The sequence below is a fragment of the Saccopteryx bilineata genome, chromosome 2 (assembly GCF_036850765.1).
Source record: "Saccopteryx bilineata isolate mSacBil1 chromosome 2, mSacBil1_pri_phased_curated, whole genome shotgun sequence".
Lineage (NCBI taxonomy): Eukaryota > Metazoa > Chordata > Mammalia > Chiroptera > Emballonuridae > Saccopteryx > Saccopteryx bilineata.
The window spans coordinates 133,600,877-133,623,063 of record NC_089491.1 but is presented as its reverse complement, the minus strand read 5'-3'; the positions used below and the strand labels follow the sequence as shown (position 1 = coordinate 133,623,063).

The following is a 22,187-nucleotide window of genomic DNA, read 5'->3' as shown; positions in this document are numbered from 1 at the left end:
ACTGTCTCTCCCCGTTTCCAGCTTCAGAAAAATTAAAAAAAAAAAAAAAAGAAAAAAAAGAATAAGAGTTTGGGGCTTTTAGCAGTAGTCCATAGAATTTCTTTTCTCTGGAAAAATTTTTTAAGGAAATAAAATAAGTTAGATCTCAAATGTCAAGTAAAAAGGATTTCGGCCTGACCTGTGCTGACTCAGTGAATAAAGCATTTACTTGGAGCGCTAAGGTTGTGGGTTTGAAACCCTGGGCTTGCCTGGTCAAGGCACGTGTGGGGGAGTTGATTCTTCCTGTTCCTTCCCCCTTCTCTCTCTAAAATGAATAAATTTTTTTAAAAAGCAGATTTTCTGCCCCCTGTACCCCAATTTACAGAAAAAATTTTCTTTAAAAGTTGATTTGTAAATTTTAATTTACTGAGAGGCCCCTACCTCTCTCAGCCACTTCCTTCAACCTTTCAACTTTGACCTTCCTGTAGATTCTCATCCCTGCAAAGTTAAGGATAAAAGAACGATAACTTTTAGGAAAAAATTGAGACTTTGCTGAACTATGCATAGGTATCATAAGGTGTAGATCAGAGGTCCCCAAACTACGGCCTGTGGGCCACATGCAGCCCCCCGAGGCCATTTATCCGGCCCCGCTGCACTTCTGGAAGGGGCACCTCTTTCATTGGTGGTCAGTGAGAGGAGCACATTGACCATCTCATTAGCCAAAAGCAGGCCCATAGTTCTCATTGAAATACTGGTCAGTTTGTTTATTTAAATTTACTTGTTCTTTATTTTAAATATTGTATTTGTTCCTGTTTTGTTTTTTTACTTTAAAATAAGATATGTGCAGTGTGCATAGGGATTTGTTCATAGTTTTTTTATAGTCCGGCCCTCCAATGGTCTGAGGGACAGTGAACTGGTCCCCTGTATAAAAAGTTTGGGGACTCCTGGTGTAGACAAATCCTGGCCTTAATTTCTCAAAGTATTGGGAGATAAGCATTTTCTTCTCCAGGGACCCTCTTAGAAAAATCAGACCTCATTTAAGTAAAACAACATAGATAGAAGGAGCACTGCTCTCCAGTGGTGGGAGTTCTCTACTTTTTCTGTATTTCTAAGCATTCTACAAAAATTCTGTGTTACTTTCACAATTAGGGAAAAAATTAAAAAAAGGAGAGGTAATACTTCATATTTATTAAATTAATATAAACAGATAAAAATGATAAAACCAAATGCTGATGAGGTGTTGAAGAATTAACTATGTCCTTAGACTGTGCTAATGGTATTATAAAATAGTATACTCTTTGAAAACAAGTTGAAAATATGTAACAAGAACGTTTAATAAATTATTATATTTTGACCGATAACATTACTTTAGTAATATAGCCTTCCATACCAAATAACTAAATACAAAATGTTTCCACCAAGATGCTTAGAGCTTTTTTATTAGGCTAAAAAAGAACCTAATTACTAAGGAATGATTAAACAGTATAATAAAATACTACATTGCCATAAAAGAATAACTACATAATGTAGAAAGATACATAGAAAATATATAATGTAGAAAGCTCTATATTAAAAAGGTCAAACAAAAGATAAAAGCACACAAAACTGTGAGAACACAGTGACCAAAACATGTAAAAATCATTAATGCAATGATAAGGATATCATTGTGTACAACTGATGAAAGTAATTTTTTTCCGGTTTACTTGGCTTTTCCTTCTCCCTTCTGATTTACTCCGTGTGTGCATGTGTATGTGTCTCTGTGTGTGTATGTGAGAGAAAGAGAAAGAGAGAGATTGTTCAGATGACTATTTCATTTACACAAGAAAAACAAACTTCCCAAGCCCATAAGCTTCTAACTCAAGAGTTTGGTACAAATGTGCTGTATTACAATGTATTTCTTCTCTTTACTGCCGTTTTTTTCTTCAGTTAAAAGACTTTAAAATGTGGGAAAAGAAAAGCGAGAGATATTCTCTGAAAATACAGCTGTTTATGTTTTAATTTTTTCCGGTTTCCTTATATTTCAAAGATATGTTAGGCCATTGCCAGTTGCTTTTATCCAACAAACAGTTATTATATTATTCATGAAGATAGTATTATATGGCAAAAAACGGTACTACACAATTTCAGTCTTTGTTCTAATATTAATTAGCCACATGACATTGGGTATATCAGCTAATTCTGACCTTGGATGTTTCCATCTATAAAATATGAGTTTTAATATCTTATCTGCCTGAGAGCAGTGAGCTGGATTAAAAACCTCTTATAGTCCCTTATAGTTCTGGGATTTATGTCAACAATCTTTTTTATTTTATTTTTTTACTGAGCAAGCGATAGAGAGACAGGAAAGGAGAGAGATAAGAATCAACTTGTAGTTGCGTCACTTTAGTTGTTTACTGATTGCTTTCTCATAGGTGCCTTGACCCTCTATCTGAGCCAGTGACCCCTTGCTCAAGCCAGAGACCTTGGGCTTCAAGCCAGTGACCTTTGGCCTCAAGCCAGCAACTATGAGGTCATGTGTATGATCCCATGCTCTATCTGGCAACCTCGGGGTTTTGAACCTGGGTCCTCAGCATCCCAGATTGATGCTCTATCCACTGGGCCACCACCTAGACAGGCTATGTCATCAATCTTCAGAGGGATTTCTCAGTCATAACTCATTAATAAGTTAGAAGGCTAGAGGGAATGATTAATGCAGTCATCTGGATACATACCCATGTTGTTTAACCCAAGGTTGAGTCCAAAAGCAAGAAGACAAAGTTGGTGATATTTGGGTGGTAAATTATATCTTTCTGTCCCCTCCAAAATCTAATGTAGCCATATTGCTTAGAGAGTGTTCCAGTCCTCTATCTTTCCACATGTTTTATTGTAATGAAACCAGTTAGAAACCAGTTAAGTGGTTAGTTGGCATGAAAGTAAGCAGAAAAGAGATGACTGGTCTCCTGTTGGCATATCAAGGACAGCGATTTGGGGCAACAAGCAGTGAGAAAGATCATAATTCCTTGATTGGCACCTTTATTCCTGGATCCATTATTATCTTACCAGAAAAGATCAGTTACTGAGAGTTACTAATTAGGGGGAAATGAAACTTATTTAATCTGGTATGAGGTCTTTAGGAGAAATGATCCACTGTAGAGAGAAATCTTCTTATTTACATTTGAAATCATAGAAGAAGCTATAAACTATAGGTGAATATAATAAATCAGCAAAAATTTAGTTTTAATAGGATATACAAGAAAGAAGGTATTGATAAAGATAATTCTTATGTTTATTTAACAAAACCAGTCATCCATATTTAAAGCACTAGCAATGTAGCTAATGGATGTGTAATGCTGGGTCAATTTAAGATTTGTAATTCTCTGATAAGCAAATTAAAGATGTACTCTCTACATTAGGATGACCAGTAATGTTGACAGTTACTCAAATCCCTTTCCTCCCTAAGCCCATCTTAGAATTATGATTTAAAAATATGCAATTAATACCAATTACTAATATCCTCAGAATTGTATTTTTATTGAAAATTAATTCCCAATAATTTACTTGAGACATTAATAAAGTAGAAGAAAAATCTTATTAATATAACATTAAGTGGATAAGGGAACATGCAGTTATTAACCATGAGGAAAAAATAAAATGTTATGGATAATTTTATAACAATGTAGAGATTCCCTATGGACACCTACCTATTCTTCAAGAAGGCAAATATAAATTGTTTCTTTAATGTAGATTATTAGATTCGTTGGCTATGGATAAAATATCTGTTGATACAGATCAGACTTCAGCATAGTTTCCTTCTTTTCTCAAGGGCTTGCTCCACTACACCAACACATACACATTGTTATGTACTGGTGTTATTTAAAGCTAAACGAAATACCAAGTGTCACTTCCAGGAACTTACAAGAAGAAAAACCACAAAAATGTTGGACTGTTTGAAGAAGGATGGTTGTACTCTCATATTAACAAGTGAAGTTTTTGTTGGTGTTTTGATGCTAGTCATTTATATAAATATAATGATTGTGATGGTAAGAGGAGAGAAGTTGCAAAGAAGTGAAAAAGGGATGGGACAGGGAAACTTTCATTTTTATTTCAGATACATCTATTACATCTATTTTAGCTGAATGTACTGTTTTACCTTTATAATATAAAACAAGTTAACACAATTAAAATATAACTAATTAGAAGCATAAAAATATATCATAGCCTGACCAGGCGGTGGCACAGTGGATAGAGTGTTGACTTGGGATGCGGAGGACCCAGGTTTGAAACCCGAGGTTGTCAGCTTAAGCATAGGGTCACCAGGCTTGAGTGCTAGATCGCTGGCTTGAGCGTTGGATCATAGACATGACCCCATGGTTGCTAGCTTAAGCCCAAAGGTCGCTGGCTTGAAACCCAAGGTTGCTAGCTTGAGACCAAGGTCACTGGTTTGAGCAAGGGGTCACTCGCTCTGCTGGAGCCCCTGGTCAAGGCACATATGAGAAAGCAATCAATGAACAACTAAGGAGCTGCAATGAAGAATTGATGCTTCTCATCTCTCTCCCTTCCTGTCTATCTGTCCCCATCTGTCCCTCTTGCTGTCTCTCTATCTCTGTCACAAAAAAACCCACATATATATACTTACACACATACACACACACACATATTTGTATATATATACACACCATGAATAAAATAGGGGAAAAAGGAAAAAGAAAAAATTGTTTTGTTTTGTTTTTTAGTGAGAGAGACAGAGAGAGGGACAGATTGGGACAGACAGAGATAGGAAGGGAGAGAGATGAGAAGCATCAATTCTTCATTGTAGCACCTTAGTTGTTCGTTGATTGCTTTCTATTACTTGCCTTATCTGGGGGGCTTCAGCAGAGCCAGTGACCCCTTGCTCAAGCCAGCAACCTTGGACTTCAAACCAGCAATCATGGGGTCTTGTCTATGATCCCCACTCAAGCCAGCAACCCCATGCTCAAGCTGGTGAGCCCACACTCAAGCCAGCAACCCGGGGATTTGAACCTGGGTCCTCTGCATCCCAGGCCAATGCTCTATCCACTGTGCCACTGCCTGGTCAGGCAATAATTTTAATTCTATTCACTTATCATTGCCTTATCATTCCTGCCTCTGATTCTTGGTTAGTTTCCCAAGAGTGAACAATGTGCTTTTATGTATTTTAGAATACAGGGATTTTTCTGTGAGGAGGCATTCTTTCCTTTTCTCTCCTTTATCTAATTCCTTAGAAGATGGAAACACTGCATGGAAGAAGCAGTAGTGAGCACCTGTGTAAAAGAATCAAGGGATATCCATATTCCAGCCTTATTTTCTTGCATTGTACCTAATTGGTTCAGTCTTGACCCAAGCAAAAGATGATAATTTAAGTATGTTATGAAGGTGGAAATATACTATTTGGTCTTTATTCTCCTGTCCAGTGATTTGTGTGAATGAAATATATATGTTAGAAACCAAACAGAAAACCCTGAGACTTGAAGAACTTGTCACATGCTCCTTACCTTGCTTGATTATTCCTAGGCATGGAAGAAGTATTTAATATTTGAATAACTTCATCCTGGCTTCTAAAGATTATGGATTTAAATGTCAATATGATAATAACTAAACATTGGTAGTAACTAGCTGATCAGCTATCTTTTAAATAAAAAGATGCGGGCCCTGGCTGGTTGGCTCAATGGTAGAGCGTCAGCCTGGAGGGCAGGAGTCCCGGGTTCAATTCCCGGCCAGGGCACACAGGAGAAACGCCCATCTGCTTCTCCACCTCCCCCTCTCCTTCCTCTCTGTCTCTCTCTTCCCCTCCCGCAGCCAAAGCTCCATTGGAGCAAAGTTGGCCCAGGCGCTGAGGATGGCTCCATGGCCTCTGCCTCAGGTGCTAGAATGGCCCTGGTTGCAACAGAGCAATGCCCCAGATGGGCAGAGCATCATCCCCTGGTAGGCATGCCGGGTGGATCCCGGTCGGGCGCATGTGGGAGTCTGTCTGACTGCCTCCCCATTTCCAACTTCAGAAAAATACAAAAAAATAATAATAAAAAAATAAATAAATAAAAGAATGCCCATAATAGTTACCTAAGCTATGTAAAACAGAGATCAATATAAACATGAATTTAGGAATGCTAAACCACAGTGTATGTCACTACAGGGTTTCTTTTTCCTAGTAATAATGATAGATTACATCCATCCATCACTCATTTGCTCATCAGAATTAGAATCATCATCTCCAACTAAACCGTCTAACTTAATAAACTATCCACCAAAGATAGAGAATAAGTGAGAAATAGCCTTTAATTGATTCTCAATATTATAAATTGAGTTCTAAGTTTCCTTTCTTCCTTTTATTCAATAAACATGAAGAGCCAAATCATTGTGCTGACCACTAGGGAAGGAAAACATCATCACTTTGAAAGAAATTAAAGACTGGGAAGTACATACATTGATATATGACTATTAAAGAAGGCATAATGTAAATGCCCAAAGAGTAATAAAAAGGAAAGTCTATAACAGAGTGAGAAGGATTAATTTATTTGGGAGAAACTAGGTAAGGCCTCATAGTCTTGATAGACCTTGAGGAGTAAAATTTTAAAAGGCAGCAATTGGAGGATAGGCATAAATAATTTAGAGAATGAAGAATAATCCAGGGTTTGAGTATACGTTTGGCTATGATACTGGAAAGGTAAATTGAGTTCAGATTATGGAAACGCAAATGTTAAATATGGATTAATTTTGAGGTATCAAAAGCTTCTGATCAAGAGAGTAACATATTTTACAACTATATTTAGAAAAATAAATAGTGACAGTGTGGAGGCAGCATGGAAAGAACAAAATCAGAGGCCAATGGGGGAAGCTGTAGCAAGACTATGGGATTGGACAGAATGGCCCATACTTTAGAAATGCATAGAGGGCAGACTTACTTACATGACTTAGTAAGTGACAGTGAAGAGGAGGCAGACAGAGAAGGAACTAATCCCAGCTTTACAGACTAGAAAATTTCATAAATAGTGATACATTAAGGGACACCACGAGTAAAGCAGGCTTTAGTTGGAAAGATAATGACATTTCCTTAGCATTCTTGGAGTGGTTAAGGGATATTCACAGAGGGATGTGTGATAGCAAACAACCAGAAATATAAGGCTTAAGCTTGGGTTAAGAGTTCAGAAGTTGAGTCTCACCAGGCAGTGGTGCAGTGGATACAGCATCGGACAGGGATGCGGAGGACCCAGGTTCGAAACCCTGAGGTTGCCAGCGCGGGCTCATCTGGCTTAAGCACAGGCTCACCAGCTTGAGCGCAGGATCATAGACATGACCCCATAGTTGCTAGCTTAAGTCCAAAGGTCACTGGCTTGAGCACGGGATCACTCACTCTGCTGTAGCCCCCAGGTCAAGGCACATATGAGAAAGCAATTAGTGAACAGCTAAGGTGATGCAACAAAGAATTGATGTTTCTCATCTCTCTCCCTTCCTGTCTGTCTGTCCCTATCTGTCCCTCTCTCTGACTCTCTCTGTCTCTGTCAAAAAAAAAAAAAAAGTTCAGAATTTGAATCTAGTTTGGGGATTCATCTCTTGGAGTCATGGAAAGAGATGAGATTACACAGGGAGGAAAAAACAGCAACAAAAACAGCAGGGCAGATAAAAGATCAGGAAGAAAAGTAGAGTGGACAAGAACAGAAACTCTCTAAGAACAAAAGGGAGCAAGAGAGACTAAGAAAAGTAAAACTCAAGCCAGTTGACTTTGTCTCCTGTAAATAACTCTGATAAAAAGATTTAGGAGGACATGCCATTAGACTGTGTATTTCCATTATCTATGTGCTCCCTGACCCTGCTCAGCTAGTTAGTTGAGATTCAGTCCAGTTCTCTAAAATTCAAGGTACCAAAGATTCACACAGTATATACCCAATATATTCATTTCTCACTGAGGTACTAATTTGTTAGCCTTGAAGTATACATTCTTATTTGTATATTCTTGCTCCTAAAAGGATTTCTAGTGCCCTTTCTATATTTCTCAGAACTTCCTTCCAAAGATCTAATTATGTACCTTCCTGATTAAAAGACTTATCCAACTTAAAGCTGAAATCATGTTAGCAATAACCATAACCTATTTTCAAACTTTAGTTATTCCTTGACCTAAAGTAGACAAAAATTTTAACAGTTTTATTGAAATACTGTACTAGACAAAACTTTTAAAAGTAATCTATACTGTTTCCAAGATGGATAATAACCCTTGTTTAGAAACAGCTATACAGTCAAGGGCTGCTTTGCATTATACTTCCTAAGCAGTCCATTAAGTGACAAATGACTATTTATTCAGGAAGTTTAAATAGGCACTTAAAAAAGTCCAATCTTAAGACAACCATTCCCCACCCTGCCCCAATCTTCCCAGACCGTTAGCTGTCCAGTGGCTATGATATTGGGCTGGAGACTCACAAGTCTTTTCTTCACAAGGAGTTTTTTCTCCACTCTTACCAGCCACAAAGAGATAGGCTTGTTCTGACCCATCTCTCACCAGGCATTTATGGAAAAAAAGTCTCTCACCAGATCCTTACACATAATCAGCATTTTTGTTTGCTGTAGTCCCAGTCATTTCCTACCTTAGGCCAGTTTTGACATGCACCAGCCTTTTGCACTGAATCTACATTGTATGTGCTGGCATGACATCAGCTGTCCTGCCCCTTAGCAGGGTCTGTGAGGAGGAGACTCACAATGGGGCATTGAGTCCCAACAAAGCCCCTTCCTCTCTATTTGGGATTTCTAACATTTTCCTCTTCCATTTAAAATTCTTCTTCCCATTTAAATTATAATTTTTTTTTTTTTTTTTATTAAGACCATAAAGAAGAGAGAGGTAATTGGCAGGCCTAGAGGACTCAAAGTTGGGAGGGATGAGAATTTAAGAAATGTCGTAAAACTACTTTGTGGTTACATCTCTTGCCAACTAGTTTCAGTGTTAAAATAGAGCTAAAACTTATTCACAGAAGAGGGTTCTAGGTTTGAAAACCTTTAAATATTCTTGTTACATTCTCAAATAGATGAGCCCTAAACACTCAAAAGAATGTTTCTAGGCAGGAAAGCTCCAGGAACTATAAGTTATGGGAAGTCACCCCAAAAGTAGTTGAGAATTAGGATAGTTATCTACTTTTTATCTCAGAAAAATGCTTTATACATACCATTACTTCACAAATCTAGGGATTTGGGCCAAATATTTAGCGTAAAAAATTCAGCTTTCCCATCTAGATGGAATCTAAAGTAAATAATGGCTTTATTTCCCATCAGATCTGTTTATTTCATTATAATGACTGTTGTAACAAACCATCCACATGTACAAAGCCAGATATGCAGGAAAGTATGAGAAAACTGGAAAAATTTACTAGTTCTGCGGCCCCTGGATTGTGTTATAAGTCATCAGCATATGTAACTCATTTTCTAGTTAAGTAATTCCCTCTGGGGACCTGGTCTGCAATCCACACTAAAGATCAAATTTCATTAGCAGTTGTAGGAAAATGCAACCCTGTGCATTTGCAAGTCAAAAATCCTGAAGGCTACAGCTAGTCTGGCTATCTTCATTGATTTTTCCTGGGAGAGGATTTGAGCTGATATAAAACATTTGTTGGGAGGCACAGATGAGGAAGTTGAGAAGAAGAGAAGGGATTCAGCTAGCAGAGACAACTAAGCCTCAGTCTTCACGTTAAACTCCGGCCTTAACACTCAGCCTGCAGCTGTGTCCAAGAGAAGGATTCAGCAGTAATTCCACCTCCTCCCCCCCCCCCCACCCCGCAAGGGACAAATGACAAAAGACACAGGAAGACAAATTAAAAGGGCAAGTGTACAAAAACACATAATCCAATTGGCATCAAACTCTTTTCATTTCTAGACATCAGCCTGAAGCCCGGTGTGGGCTTAATTTCACATGAAATTGGGTTGGAGACTCACAAATCTTAGCATCTATGCAAATAATTCGATATTTTTAAATAACTCATTTAAATTGATTCAAAAGACAGACCGACCACATGTTTGCCACTACTCAAACTGTCTGGATTAGAAAACCAGCTTTGTTTACTGGAATTGGCTTTATCAAGTTTTAAACCTTCCCAATCCTTACCTTGGTTTGAGTTGGTTCGCCTTTCTCAAACATCATCTTGAGCCTGTTCAGCGGAACATTATATTTCTCTATTTTGTTTGAAGCTTCTGTATTTTCACTGATTTCAGGCTTTCCTATTTCATGCCTGGATTCTCCTGCTAGACAATTTTCCATTTTTTTACTTTCTGTTGAGCGGTCTTTTAGATGCTCACCGTCCTCAGTGTGGGGATACGGATGCTGAATATGGGGGTCGGCAGGTGATCCAAGACTAGGTCTGGAGTGAACCCGTTCCTCTCGGTTAGCTTCGGCCCCAGAAGCAGAGCTGCTCACCACTTGGGCAGGAGGATGGTCGCCTCTGTGCCTGACCTCGGTGCTGCTGTTTCTCGGAGAGTCTGTGAGAGTCTTGGCTCCCAGCACTGGGTTCTCCCACTTCTTCTTTAACACAGTCAGGATTCCCCTTCTAAAGTGCTGAGGGAGATTTTCAGCGTTCTAGAAGAACAAGATGTAAGTGCCAGTTAGAACTTGCCTGCTGAAACATTCAAACATGATGTTCTTTGTAAAATGAAAGTTAAAACTCCAAGCTGCTCCGGGTCCACTGGCGCTTCAGACAGCTGCGAACAGTTACAGCCCTGCCACATGGAGAAAAAGCATCCACCCCAGGAGAGGGAGAGGGGAAGAGAGAAAAAGTCAGGAGCTGAAGCAGGAAGTGATAAAACAGGATAGCCTTATAAGGACAAAATGAGAAGGAGAGCCCAGATCTAATGACAGTTACATTGGAGACAAGAGATTTTTATCCAAAGATTAATGGGGAAAACGAGAAAGAAAAAGCAAATACCAGGTACATTAAATAATGTAAGTAAGCACTAATAAAAGTTTGTCATATGCCACAAAACTACATGGCGAATCTTGCTTTTTTTCCCTTTTAAAAGACAAAGATGTAATATAGCTGAAACTATACAATACGTTAATTGTGGATAGTAGTATCAAGGATTGAAACTATGTGTAGAAATTTAAAGAAGTCATCAGACTTTTACATATATTTGCATAAATGATAGTTCATCATATCTGATATACTTTACATGCATATAAACAGTCAAATTTTATTTTTTATGTAAGATCTAATTCCTTTTTTCCTGCTCTTCTCTACATGCTTGTTCGTATGTAATTTCTCAGTTATCAGAAAATTCACTATTTACAGATCCTTTGGCTGAAAAATATCCAGGCGTCATATGAAAATACAAACACCCACTCTCTCAATTGAAGAAGAGATATTTAAACATCTAAGAGGAGTTTACTTTCACCTGGGTCAAAATGAAATTAATTTCAACATATAAGACAGATTGAAAACAACCTGGAAACTGTCAATGTTGTTTCACAATAGAGGAAACATGCTTGCTTAAATAAAATTCAATGACCTGCACTCTGAAAGTACTTCTAAATAGAGCAGCACCACCTTCACAACAAACCACAAACTCCAATACTACCTTCTTGCCTTCCATTCCTGTAGTCTGTCACTCACCGGCCTTTCAACTAAGAAAAGGCAACCCAGGAAGGACTAAAGACTTTGGGGAATTAACCAGGATTAGCAGCTATATTGGGAAGTAAGACTCTCACCCTATTACTCTCCTGAAGACACTCTGAGAGCCACTTCACCAAGCAGCTCCAAGGCTTGAAAACAAAAGTTACAGAACTACTTGATATTGTGTTTAAATCTTAGCTGACAAAATTCACTGGGGGAAGTATGTATGGGTCAGAGATATAAGAAGCATGAAACGTTTTCTTGTTGGAAAAGAGAATTTAAAAAACACCTCCGGAAGCTGATGCTACCTTAACTGCCAGCGGCACTCTTGGCTCTGTGCTACCTCCTGCCGCACAATGGATGAGTCATCTGGGTCTCTGACTTTACCTGCCTTGCCCTTGCTGGGCCCAAACAGGAGCTCTGAGAATCAAAGTGGCATTTTGCCTTGGTAACTGGACACTACTTTTCTCAGAGGCAAATCATGTGATCAACACAAATTTATTAGCATGGAGAGATGCTCATTCATAAGATATTTTTGAGTGGAAAAAAGCAAATTATAAGACAGCATAAAAAACAAGCACAATCCCATTTTATAATATACACATATATTTATAAATATAAGCAGAGAAAAGCATTCTGGGAGAAAAAACATCAAGATATTAATGGGTTACCCTTGAATCATGGATTAGGGGCATTTGTATTCTCTGTTTATAATAAATATATATTCATTGTGTAATAAAATAAATGTAAAAACAAAATTATACATCATCATATCACAAAAAAAATCTTCTATAGAGTATTAAATAATTTTGATGTTACTGTAAGTGGCTTGAAAATTGTCATTTCTACTTTAATTGTGATGACCAGGAAGAGAGCGATGTGTGATAGAATACCAGCAGGGTCCCAAACAAGAACTTAGGGGGCATTTTAAAGAGGAGTAAATGTGCTCTTTTATTAAAAGGAGCACTCAAGGATACAAGTTCAAAAGTGCTGGAGTGGGGAGTAAAAAGGGGTGGGCAGGGGTATGTGGCCTGACAGCATTAAAGGCCCCATACCCTTAAGTCATTCCTGGCAGCACCTCCCAGGCCATGCCAGTTGTCCAGGTCTTAACCCGAGGTGAACAAAGATGGGGAAGAAACAGAGGTTACAGTCTTTCTGGGGGAAAAAGAGAGATTCAAGAAGGTGCAGGACAGAAAGGGTAGCTAAAAGCAGTTTGGGCAGCACAGTGAGAAGAGTATTGGACTGAGGTAGGCTGGGTTATCATTGGATAGTGGTTTAGGATTCACTTATATTGTCCTCTCTTTATCTGTATTTTCTACAATAAACATGCATTACTTATACAATCCAGCTTCTTCCAGGCAAGTGAACTTGGGTAAGTTTCTTAATTTCTATTGCGGAGAATCAATACATGAGACTCTATTAAAGCATGTAATATAGTATTTGACATAAATAGGCCCCCAGGAAGTGGTGATCATTATTAAATGGGTGGTCCTCCCTACTGTTTAGCACAATGGTGATCATCCACTGTACCCAGACATCTCCCAAGTCCTGCACTTGGGTTAAAGTCTTTTACTGTTTTTTCTACTCTCTCTCTCTCTCTCTCTACTCTCAACTGTTCTACAGTAAAGGTGTGGGACACAAAATAAGGCAAAATTCTAGTTGATGTCATTTGTATCAAGGTTTTAACTTTTCCCCAATTGTTTTCCTAGAATAAGACAAAGTAAAGTCAAAGACACTGCACTATCAGGTAGCCACCTTTCTTCAAAGTGACATCCAGCATGCTGTTCATTCTACCCAGCAAGGCTGACAATCTTGGCAGATTTGCCTCTGGGCCATAACTAGCTGCCTGAATCCAGATCAGGAACACCATGGAGATGCTACACAGTATCCTTTCTGCAGGAGCATTGTGACTTGGAATTAAGATGAGTCCCATCTTTTCTTTGGGGCTCAGTTATCCCATCTGTATAATGAAGAGGCTGGTCAAATGAGCTTTAATGTTGAAATCAGCAGAGGAATTGCCATATTAAAAGCAGGAGGATGTTTGGTAGGATACAGCAGTGGGACTGGGAACATGGACCATCTGGATGTACAGCCTCCAAGAAAAGAAGACATTCCTAGACTGAGAACTTCTCAGAAAAGTGGGAGCCAGTCATTTTGGAGAAAAGTGTCCAAACAGCATAAATCTCAGGAAGTGGCATATTCCAGGCTTGAAGGGAGTGTGAAAATAAAACTGAAGGTGGTGGTATTAATGGTTTCTGTTTCTGTGTCCTAGGTGTAAGTGGAAGAGGAAGACAAAAGGAGTAGTAAATTGTTTGGAATTTAGGCTATCCCACTGTATGCTAAAGGAACAAATTTACCCACTTGCTCCCAAATGTTTCTTTAACATTGAAGCATTCTTTCACCTGGTCAGTCACTTCTACAAATTTATGTGGATATTTCTTCTTGTTCTTCATGAGACAATTCAGACTTCTTACAATTCTAGTGGACCTTAAAAGCAATGCTCTGTCATTAATGGAAAAACTAGTGAGCTCTGTATAAAGTTTGTAGCTTAGTTAATAATGTTGCACCAATGTTAATTCAAGGTTTTTTTGGGGGGGCGGGAGTTTAAGATGAGAGGAGGGGAGCCAGAGAGACAGACTCCTCCATGCACCTGGACTGGAGTCCACCAGGCAATCCCTGTCTGAGGCTGATGCTTGAGTACCGAGCTATCCTCAGTTGCTGAAGCTGATGCTTGGATCAATCAATCTATCCTCAGTGCCTGGGGCTGACGCTTAAACCAATCAAGCCACTGGCTGAGAGAGGGGAAGAGAAAGAGAAGGGGGAGAGGGAGAAGCAGAGAAGCAGATGGTTGCTTCTCTTGTGTGCTTTGACTGGGAATCAAACCTGGGACACCCATATACTGGGTGACACTCTATCCACTAAGCCACCAGCCAGGGCCTAATGCAAGTTTTGATAAATGTACCATAGTTATGTAAGATGTTAATATTAGGGGAGTTGGGTGGATGGAGGTATATGAGAACTCCTTGTACTATCTTAGTAACACTACTGTAAATTCAATTTTATTTCAAAATAAAACATTTGTTAAAAAAAATAAATAGCGGCCCTGGCCAGTTGGCTCAGCGCCCATCTGCTTCTCCACCCTTCCCCCTCTGCTTTCTCTCTGTCTCCCTCTTCCCCTCCTGCAGCCGAAGCTCCATTGGAGCAAAGTTGGCCCCGGTGCTGAGGATGGCTCCATGGCTTCCACCTCAGGCACTAGAATGGCTCCAGTTGCATTGGAGCAACGGCCCAGATGGGGAGAGCATCGCCTCCTAGTGGGCATTCCAGGTGGATCCTGGTTGGGCGTGTGCGGGAGTCTGTCCATCTGCCTCCCTGCTTCTCACTTCAGAAAAATAAAAACAAACAAAAGACAAACATTTTATTCCTGGTTTATGGGATACTCCCTTTTCCTAGATTTCTTTCCATTTCTCTGACTACTCCACAGTTTTCTTTATAGGTTTCTCTTCCTCTGTTCCTTCCATAGTGGGGTCTGTCAAAGCTCTGTCTTAGGTCCTCTTCTTTGCTCATGGTACATATTCTCTGTAGCTGATCTGGTTTCACCTCTGCTGTCTGTTGATGACTCATAATCCATAACTCTAGCCATATAGCTCTCTTTACCAGTTAGTTCTCCTGGAAGTCCTTACAGGCACCTAATACTCACTCTTGTCTAAGGCTGAAGTCTCCCTCTCCTCCCCTCATTCCTTACCCTTTACTATTTCTTTTCCTGAATTCTCCATCTTGGTGAATGTGGCAATTATCTTTTTAACTGTCAAAGGTGACTGTAGAGGCCTGACTTGTAGTGGTGCTGTGGCTAGAGTTGACCTGGAATGCTGAGGTCGCTAGTTCAAAACTCTGGACTTGCCCAGTCAAGGCACATATGAGAAGCAATGACTACAAACTGATGCTACTCCTCCCCAGCCTTACTCTCTCTAAAATTAATCAATTTTAAAAAATCTTAAAAAAAATAAAAGATGTCTGTTCTCTTATAACTTAATCATGTGCATGTTCTGCTTCCTCTGTCGCTCTTTACTTCCCCTTTAAAGCTAATTCCTATTTGTCCTTTGGGCTCAGTCAGGCACCATTTCTGGGAAGCCTGCCTTGACATCGCATAGCCCAGGTTATGAGTCTCCTAAATTAAACTCCAACCCTGTATTTCTTTAATATGATACTTATAACACTAATAATATAAATTCTATTTTCCAAACTCTGAAAAGTTCCTGAAGGCAGGTACCACATCTTATTCCTTTGTGTCTTCAGCATCTGCTACTGAAGAGATGCTCTATAAATATTTGTCTATACCAGTGGTTCTCAAAGTATGCGTCAGGGCGCACTGGTGCACCCTAGAAGATTTCCAAGTGTGCCCTATGGTATTCTAGAGAAGTATTTGCCTGTTGGGGAGCAAAAAACCAACAGGGTTTTTGGAGTTTAGATTTTTGGGGAACAGAGGTGTGGGGAATTGGCTGTAAGCTGACAGTCTGCCCAAACCCCCACCTCACTTGCCTGTTTAGTTTGCAAAAGGCTGTTAAGCTGAACTGCTGGATTGTTTACACTACCCCCCCCCCATGTTCCCCAGCTAAAGACTGGAGGCAAGTTTCTTCTATCCTTTGTTTGGTGTAAAGTTAAGATGATATGTATGGTGGGGGTTTTGGATTGATGATTAAACATAAGGAATTGTCTCTTGAAACCTTTTGGATTTCTATAAAAGAAGAATATGTGGCAATATCTAAAAAAGCTTTGAACATTTTACTACAATTTTCAACATCCTATTTATGTGAATTAGGATTGTCTACCCTCAACACAATTAAGAATAAAAAGAGAGGAATTCTTCAATGTACTGACGAGGAAATGAGAGTTTGCCTTTCAAATATATGCCTAAACATTGAAGAAAATGCTAGGACATATCAGGCTCATGTTTCTCATAAACACAAGAATGAAAAAACTTAATACATTCATGCCAGGACCTGCCAAATTTACTAAATCTTATTAAGAATGCATCTATATATATAAAAAGATAACTTTTTTGTGGTTTTTTTATTTTTTAACCCCTCTTTTTTATGAACTTTAAAAAGTATAACTCAAAAAATGTAACATAAAAATGTTTTTTAATGTCAGAATAAATTTAATTTTGTTGTATTTATTTTATTTAATTACCATAAAAGCACGCTTGGACTTTATATTTTTTTCTTTAATATTTGACTTAATTATTATAACATATTTCTCAGAAATTTGTATATAGTGAGCATACAATTATTTGTAGGATTTTAAATGTGCCCTGACTTCAAAAAGTTTGAGAACCACTGGTCTATACTCATGGTGTCAACTTCTGTCATTCTACTGCCTTAAATAGAGTCCAATCAAGCCTTTATCCTATCATTCCCAAACAGCACAACATGACCAATGACCTTCATGTTGCCAAATCCAGTGGTCAGTTGTCAGCCTATAGGCGTGTTTAACTCTGTTGAGAACTGTCCTTTTAAAAGCATTTTATTCACTTGACTTCTGATATACTCTATTTTTACTGTTATTTCACCAGTTGTTTTCTCTCAGTTTCCTTGCTGGTTCTTCCTTATCTCTCCAATCTTTAAATACCAAGGTGCCCTTGAGCTCAGTCCTCGGACCTTTTCTGAGCTACACTCACTCCCTATGTAATCTCATGACTTTAAATAATACTGACACTCTGATACATATCTCATCTCATCCCTAGCGGGGATCTCTTCCAATTCTGAATTTGTACATCCAAGTCCCTATTTGACATCTCCACTTAGATATAGTTTTTTATTTTTTATTTTGAGAGCTAGAGAGAGGGGAAAAAAGGAAGGAAGGGAGGGAGAGAACAAGGGAGGGAGGGAGGGAGAGAGGGAGAGAGAGAGAGAGAGAAAGAGAGAGAGAGAGAGAAAGAGAGGGAAACACTGACTTGTTATCACTTATCTATGCATTTGTTGGTTGATTCTGTATGTGCCCTGACCAGGGATCGAACCAGTAACTTTGGTGTAGTAGGACAACCCTCTAACCAACTGACCTACCTACCTGGCCAGGGCCTTCACTTAGATATCTTAGTAAAAATTTTTATATTTATTATGTCCAAAAATGAGCTTCTAACATTTCTCTTCCTCTAAATCTTTTACTAAGTTTTCCCCATCTAAATAATGGTATTTCCCCAGGTGTTTGGTCCAAAAACATTGTTGCCATTCTTTTTTTTTTTTTTTTTTTTTTTTTTTACAGAGACAGAGAGAGAGTTAGACAGGAACGGAGAGAGATGAGAAGCATCAATCATTAGTTTTTTTTCATTGCGCGTTGCAACACCTTAGTTGTTCATTGATTGCTTTCTCATATGTGCCTTGACCACGGGCCTTCAGCAGACCGAGTAACCCCTTGCTGGAGCCAGCGACCTTGGGTTCAAGCTGGTGGGTTTCTTCTCAAACCAGATGAGCCTGCACTCAAGCTGGCGACCTCGGGGTCTCGAACCTGGGTCCTCTGCATCCCAGTCCGACGCTCTATTCACTGCGCCACCGCCTGGTCAGGCACATTGTTGCCATTCTTGATTCTTCTCATTCTCTTTACCTTCAGTATAAATCCTGACCACTTCTCATCACTATATAGTTTCTACACCAGTCCAATTCATTATCATCTTTTGCCTAAATCACTGCAATTGTTTAATAATTGGTCTCCATGCTTCGCCCATTGTAGTTCTAATCTCTCTCCTTTTAAATTTTAAATCAGCTCGCATCACTCCTTTGTACGTAAACCCTCCAAAGGTCTTCATTCAATTGGGGTTAAAGTCCAGGTCTTCAAAATGACCCTACATCACGTTACTCTTCCTATTTTCCAAATACATGGACAATGTTTCTGCATCAGGGCATCTGCTTGTGCACTTATCCTCTGCCTGAGTCATTCTTCTCCCTGGCTCAACTCCTCAGATCTTTGTTCAAAAGTCTCAATATCAGAGGCTTTCCTTGACCACCATACACTCTTTCTCTCTTACCTAAAACATATATTTCATAGCTCTGATCACCACCTGACACAGTATCTCTGTCACACTAGAATGTAAACCCCCTGGTGGCACAGATGTAGTCTGTACGAATGCCTAAAACAGGGCTTGGCACACAGTAGGTGCTCTGTGAATACTTGCTAAATGAATGAGTGAAAAAAGAGAGGAAGGGAAGGATGAAGATGGAAGGAAGAGAGGGAGGGAGGGAGAAATAACAGAAAAGAGAGAGAGAAAGACTAAAGGAAAGAAACTAGCGTTTGAGTGACATAATGTTTGCTTTTTCTTACAATGCACTCACGGGGAAACCATTTTATGAATTACAGGAAAATTAAGTTAAAGACTTATTTAGCATTAACCCCCTTATAAGAAATTGACAGGGGTGTGTAATACACTAATTTAAATGGGGGTATGAAAGCTTCCAGGAGGATGTTATTGTAATGCTAGCCAAATTAAAGAATTCTTGCTCAAATATGTGAGGTTTATTTTTTCCCCTCGTAAGATTAAATCAAGTGAGCTTTCAAAAGAAATACATGCATACAGCCCAGCTGGAAGTTAGCTGGCAGGGAAAGAGTATGAGCAGAGAGAGAGCTTGTTCTGAGGTTTTAGCCTTTGATGACTATTGCAGCTAAGAAACTTGCTAACTAGAATGGGTCAAGAAGTTTGTTTTAAACAAAGAACCCCGAGGATGACAACAGCTGCACAGCTGCTACCATTTAAATGCAGAGCTACAGAAATTCTGGTTGTTTGATTTGGAAAAAAGGATGGCAGCTTGGAAGTCCTATATCCTAATTTAAGCAGAAGCAGTAAGCCATTTTACTACCTCAGGCAAAGCACCTGGCCTCTGTCCTTCACTCAGCTCAAGAAATAAGTTGTTCAAACAGACAAGTTCTGAGCAAACGGCTCACAAATCAGACCAGTTGGCATAAATGTCTGGCTCAGCTGAAATGCAACCCAAGCCCCATTGAGGCTGCAGGTGGCTGGGCCACACAGGCTCTGCTCCTCAAGTCCCACACGGATCTTTTGAGTACTTACATTTCTCCTCTTTTCTGCATTTGCTTCTTCAGCGGCTTTCTGATACCTTCAGAGAGGGGAGTAAAAGAGAATGTCCTTAAATTAAACTTATATTGTTACTATTTCAATCTTTAAGAAAACTACTTCTGCAAACATATTTCTGACAGCAACTGTCTTTAACAACTCTATTAGAAGAAGCAGAGAATCAGAACAGCCCTCACTTCCCATTGATGAGGCCAAATGCTGGGAAACAACTTGGTAGAGCAGAAAGTCTGTGGTGTAAGTTCCAGTTTCATCACTTATTAACTATGATGTCTGGCAAGTCCCCTAACCTAACCTCTCTAAATCTCAATTTCCTTATCTAGAAAATGGCTTTATTATATAGCTACTTTCAGGGTTGCTAGGAAGACTGAATGAGATCACATGTCCTGGGATTTGTCAATTGCATTAATCCCAGGATGCACATTTCCCTTACATTAGTGCCTTTGAAATCTTTAACTCTTTTTTTTTTTCCTTTGGGGAGAGAGAGAGAGAGAGAGAGAGAGAGAGAGAGAGAGAGAGAGAGAGATGGACAGGAAGGGTAAGAGATAAGAAGCATCAATCCTTCATTGCGGCACCTTAGTTCATTGATTGCTTTCTCATGTGTGTCTTGACGGGGGTGGAGGGATCCAGCCAAGTCAGTGACCCCTTATTCAAGCCAGCGACCTTGGGATCATGTCTGCTCAAGCCAGAGACCTCGGGGTTTTGAACCTGAGTCCTCTGTGTCCCAGGCTGATGCTCTATCCACTGCACCATGGCCTGGTCAGGCTGAAATCTTTAACTCCTGTCAACCCAGAGGGGGTCACACTGCCTGTACATGTGTGAATTTGGTCTAAGTATTGGTATTATCACTTTGGCTCAGTTAAATGTATTTGATGGTACTACACGTTTAAAATACAACTTCAAATGTCTTTAAAAAGTTACACTATGATTTTGCATTGAAAAAAATTATTTTAGCCTGACTAGGCAGTGGTGCGTGGATAGAGTGTTGGCCTGGGATGCTGACGACTTCAGGTTCAAAACCTGAAGGTCACCAGCTTGAGCATGGGGTTGCTGGCTTGAGCGTGGGATCACAGACATGACCCCATGTTGCTGGCTTGAAGCCCAAGTTCGCTAGTTTGAGCAAGGGGTCACTGGCTCAGCTGGAGCCCCACGATAAAGGCATATGTGAGAAAGCAATCAATGAGCAACTAAAATGCTGCTACTATGAGTTGATGCTTCTTATTTCTTTTCCTTCCTGTCTATCTGTCCCTCTTTCTCTCTATCTCTTGCTCGCTAAAAATAAAAAAAATTATTTTATTTTTTTATGTACGTATAAGAGTGACACTTGAGAAAAAGTTTATGTGTAAATCAAGCATTGGTCCTTTTTTAAAAAAAATTATTTTAATCTATTGGGTGTACATAGATTCTAGAATCTGCCCAAATACCTCCTCCCTCCTCCGTGTTCCCCACCACATTCCCCTTGCCCTCCTCCCCACAATGCCCTCCCCCCGCTGATTTTGCTTCTCTGCTCTCATCCCATCCTATCTTCCCCTTTCCTTCTGTCTGCTTTCCCTCTGGACCCTTTGATCCCATCAGTTCCGTTCCTCAGTTCATATTGCTCATTGGATTCCTCAAATGAGTGAAGTTATATGGTAATTTTCTTTCTCTGCCTGGCTTATTTCACTTAACATAATAGTTTCCAGGTCCATCCATGTTGTCAGAAAAAGTAAGATTTCCTTCTTTTTCATGGCCCCATAGTATTCCATTGTGTATATGTACCACTGCTTTTTAATCCACTCGTCCACTGACAGACACTTGGGCTGTTTCCAGATCTTGGCTATTATAAACAATGCTGCCATAAACATGGGGGTGCGCCTGACCAGGTGGTGACGCAGTGGATAGAGCATCAGACTGGGATGCGGAAGACCCAGGTTCGAGACCCTGAGGTCGCCAGCTTGAGCGTGGGCTCATCTGGTTTGAGCAAAAATTCACCAGCTTGGACCCAAGGTCACTGGCTCAAGCAAGGGGTCACTTGGTCTGCTGAAGGCCCGCGGTCAAGGCACATATGAGAAAGCAATCAATGAACAACTAAGGTGTCGCAATGCGCAACGAAAAACTAATGATTGATGCTTCTCATCTCTCCGTTCCTGTCTGTCTGTGCCTGTCTATCCCTCACTCTGACTCTCTCTCTGTCTCTGTAAAAAAAAAACAAAACAAAAACAAAACAAAACAAAAAAACCATGGGGGTGCATTTCCCCTTTTGAATCATTGATGTGGTGTTCTTGGGATATATTCCTAAAAGTGGTACAGCTGCGTCAAAAGGCAGATCCATTTTTAATTTCTTGAGGAATCTCCATACTTTTTTCCACAGTGGCTGCACCAGTCTGCATTCCCACCAGCAGTGCAGGAGGGTTTCCTTTTCTCCACATCCTCACCAGCACTTATTGTATGTTGTTTTCTTAATGAACACCATTCTGACTGGTGTGAGGTGATATCTCACTGATTTTAATTTGCATTTCACTAATGACTAGTGATGCTGAAAATTATTTCATATGCCTATTGGCCATATGTATGTGCTC

At 39.6% G+C, this 22,187-nt stretch overlaps 1 protein-coding gene across 4 annotated transcripts in view; it reads right to left on the bottom strand.

Annotated features, from left to right (window-relative positions):
• The window catches only part of LIMA1 (LIM domain and actin binding 1), a 114,249-nt gene that overhangs the window by 34,254 nt on the left and 57,808 nt on the right, over positions 1–22,187 (bottom strand). For 3 of the 4 annotated variants that reach the window (XM_066257864.1, XM_066257862.1, XM_066257863.1), the window contains exons 3-4: positions 19,609–19,654; positions 10,055–10,522 (exon numbers count right to left, since the gene is read on the bottom strand). In XM_066257864.1, the coding sequence (XP_066113961.1) occupies positions 10,055–10,522; positions 19,609–19,654 (514 nt within the window). Of the gene's footprint in view, positions 1–10,054; positions 10,523–11,517; positions 11,569–19,608; positions 19,655–22,187 lie in introns of those variants that run through there. The other variant, XM_066257865.1, reaches the window with a different exon arrangement.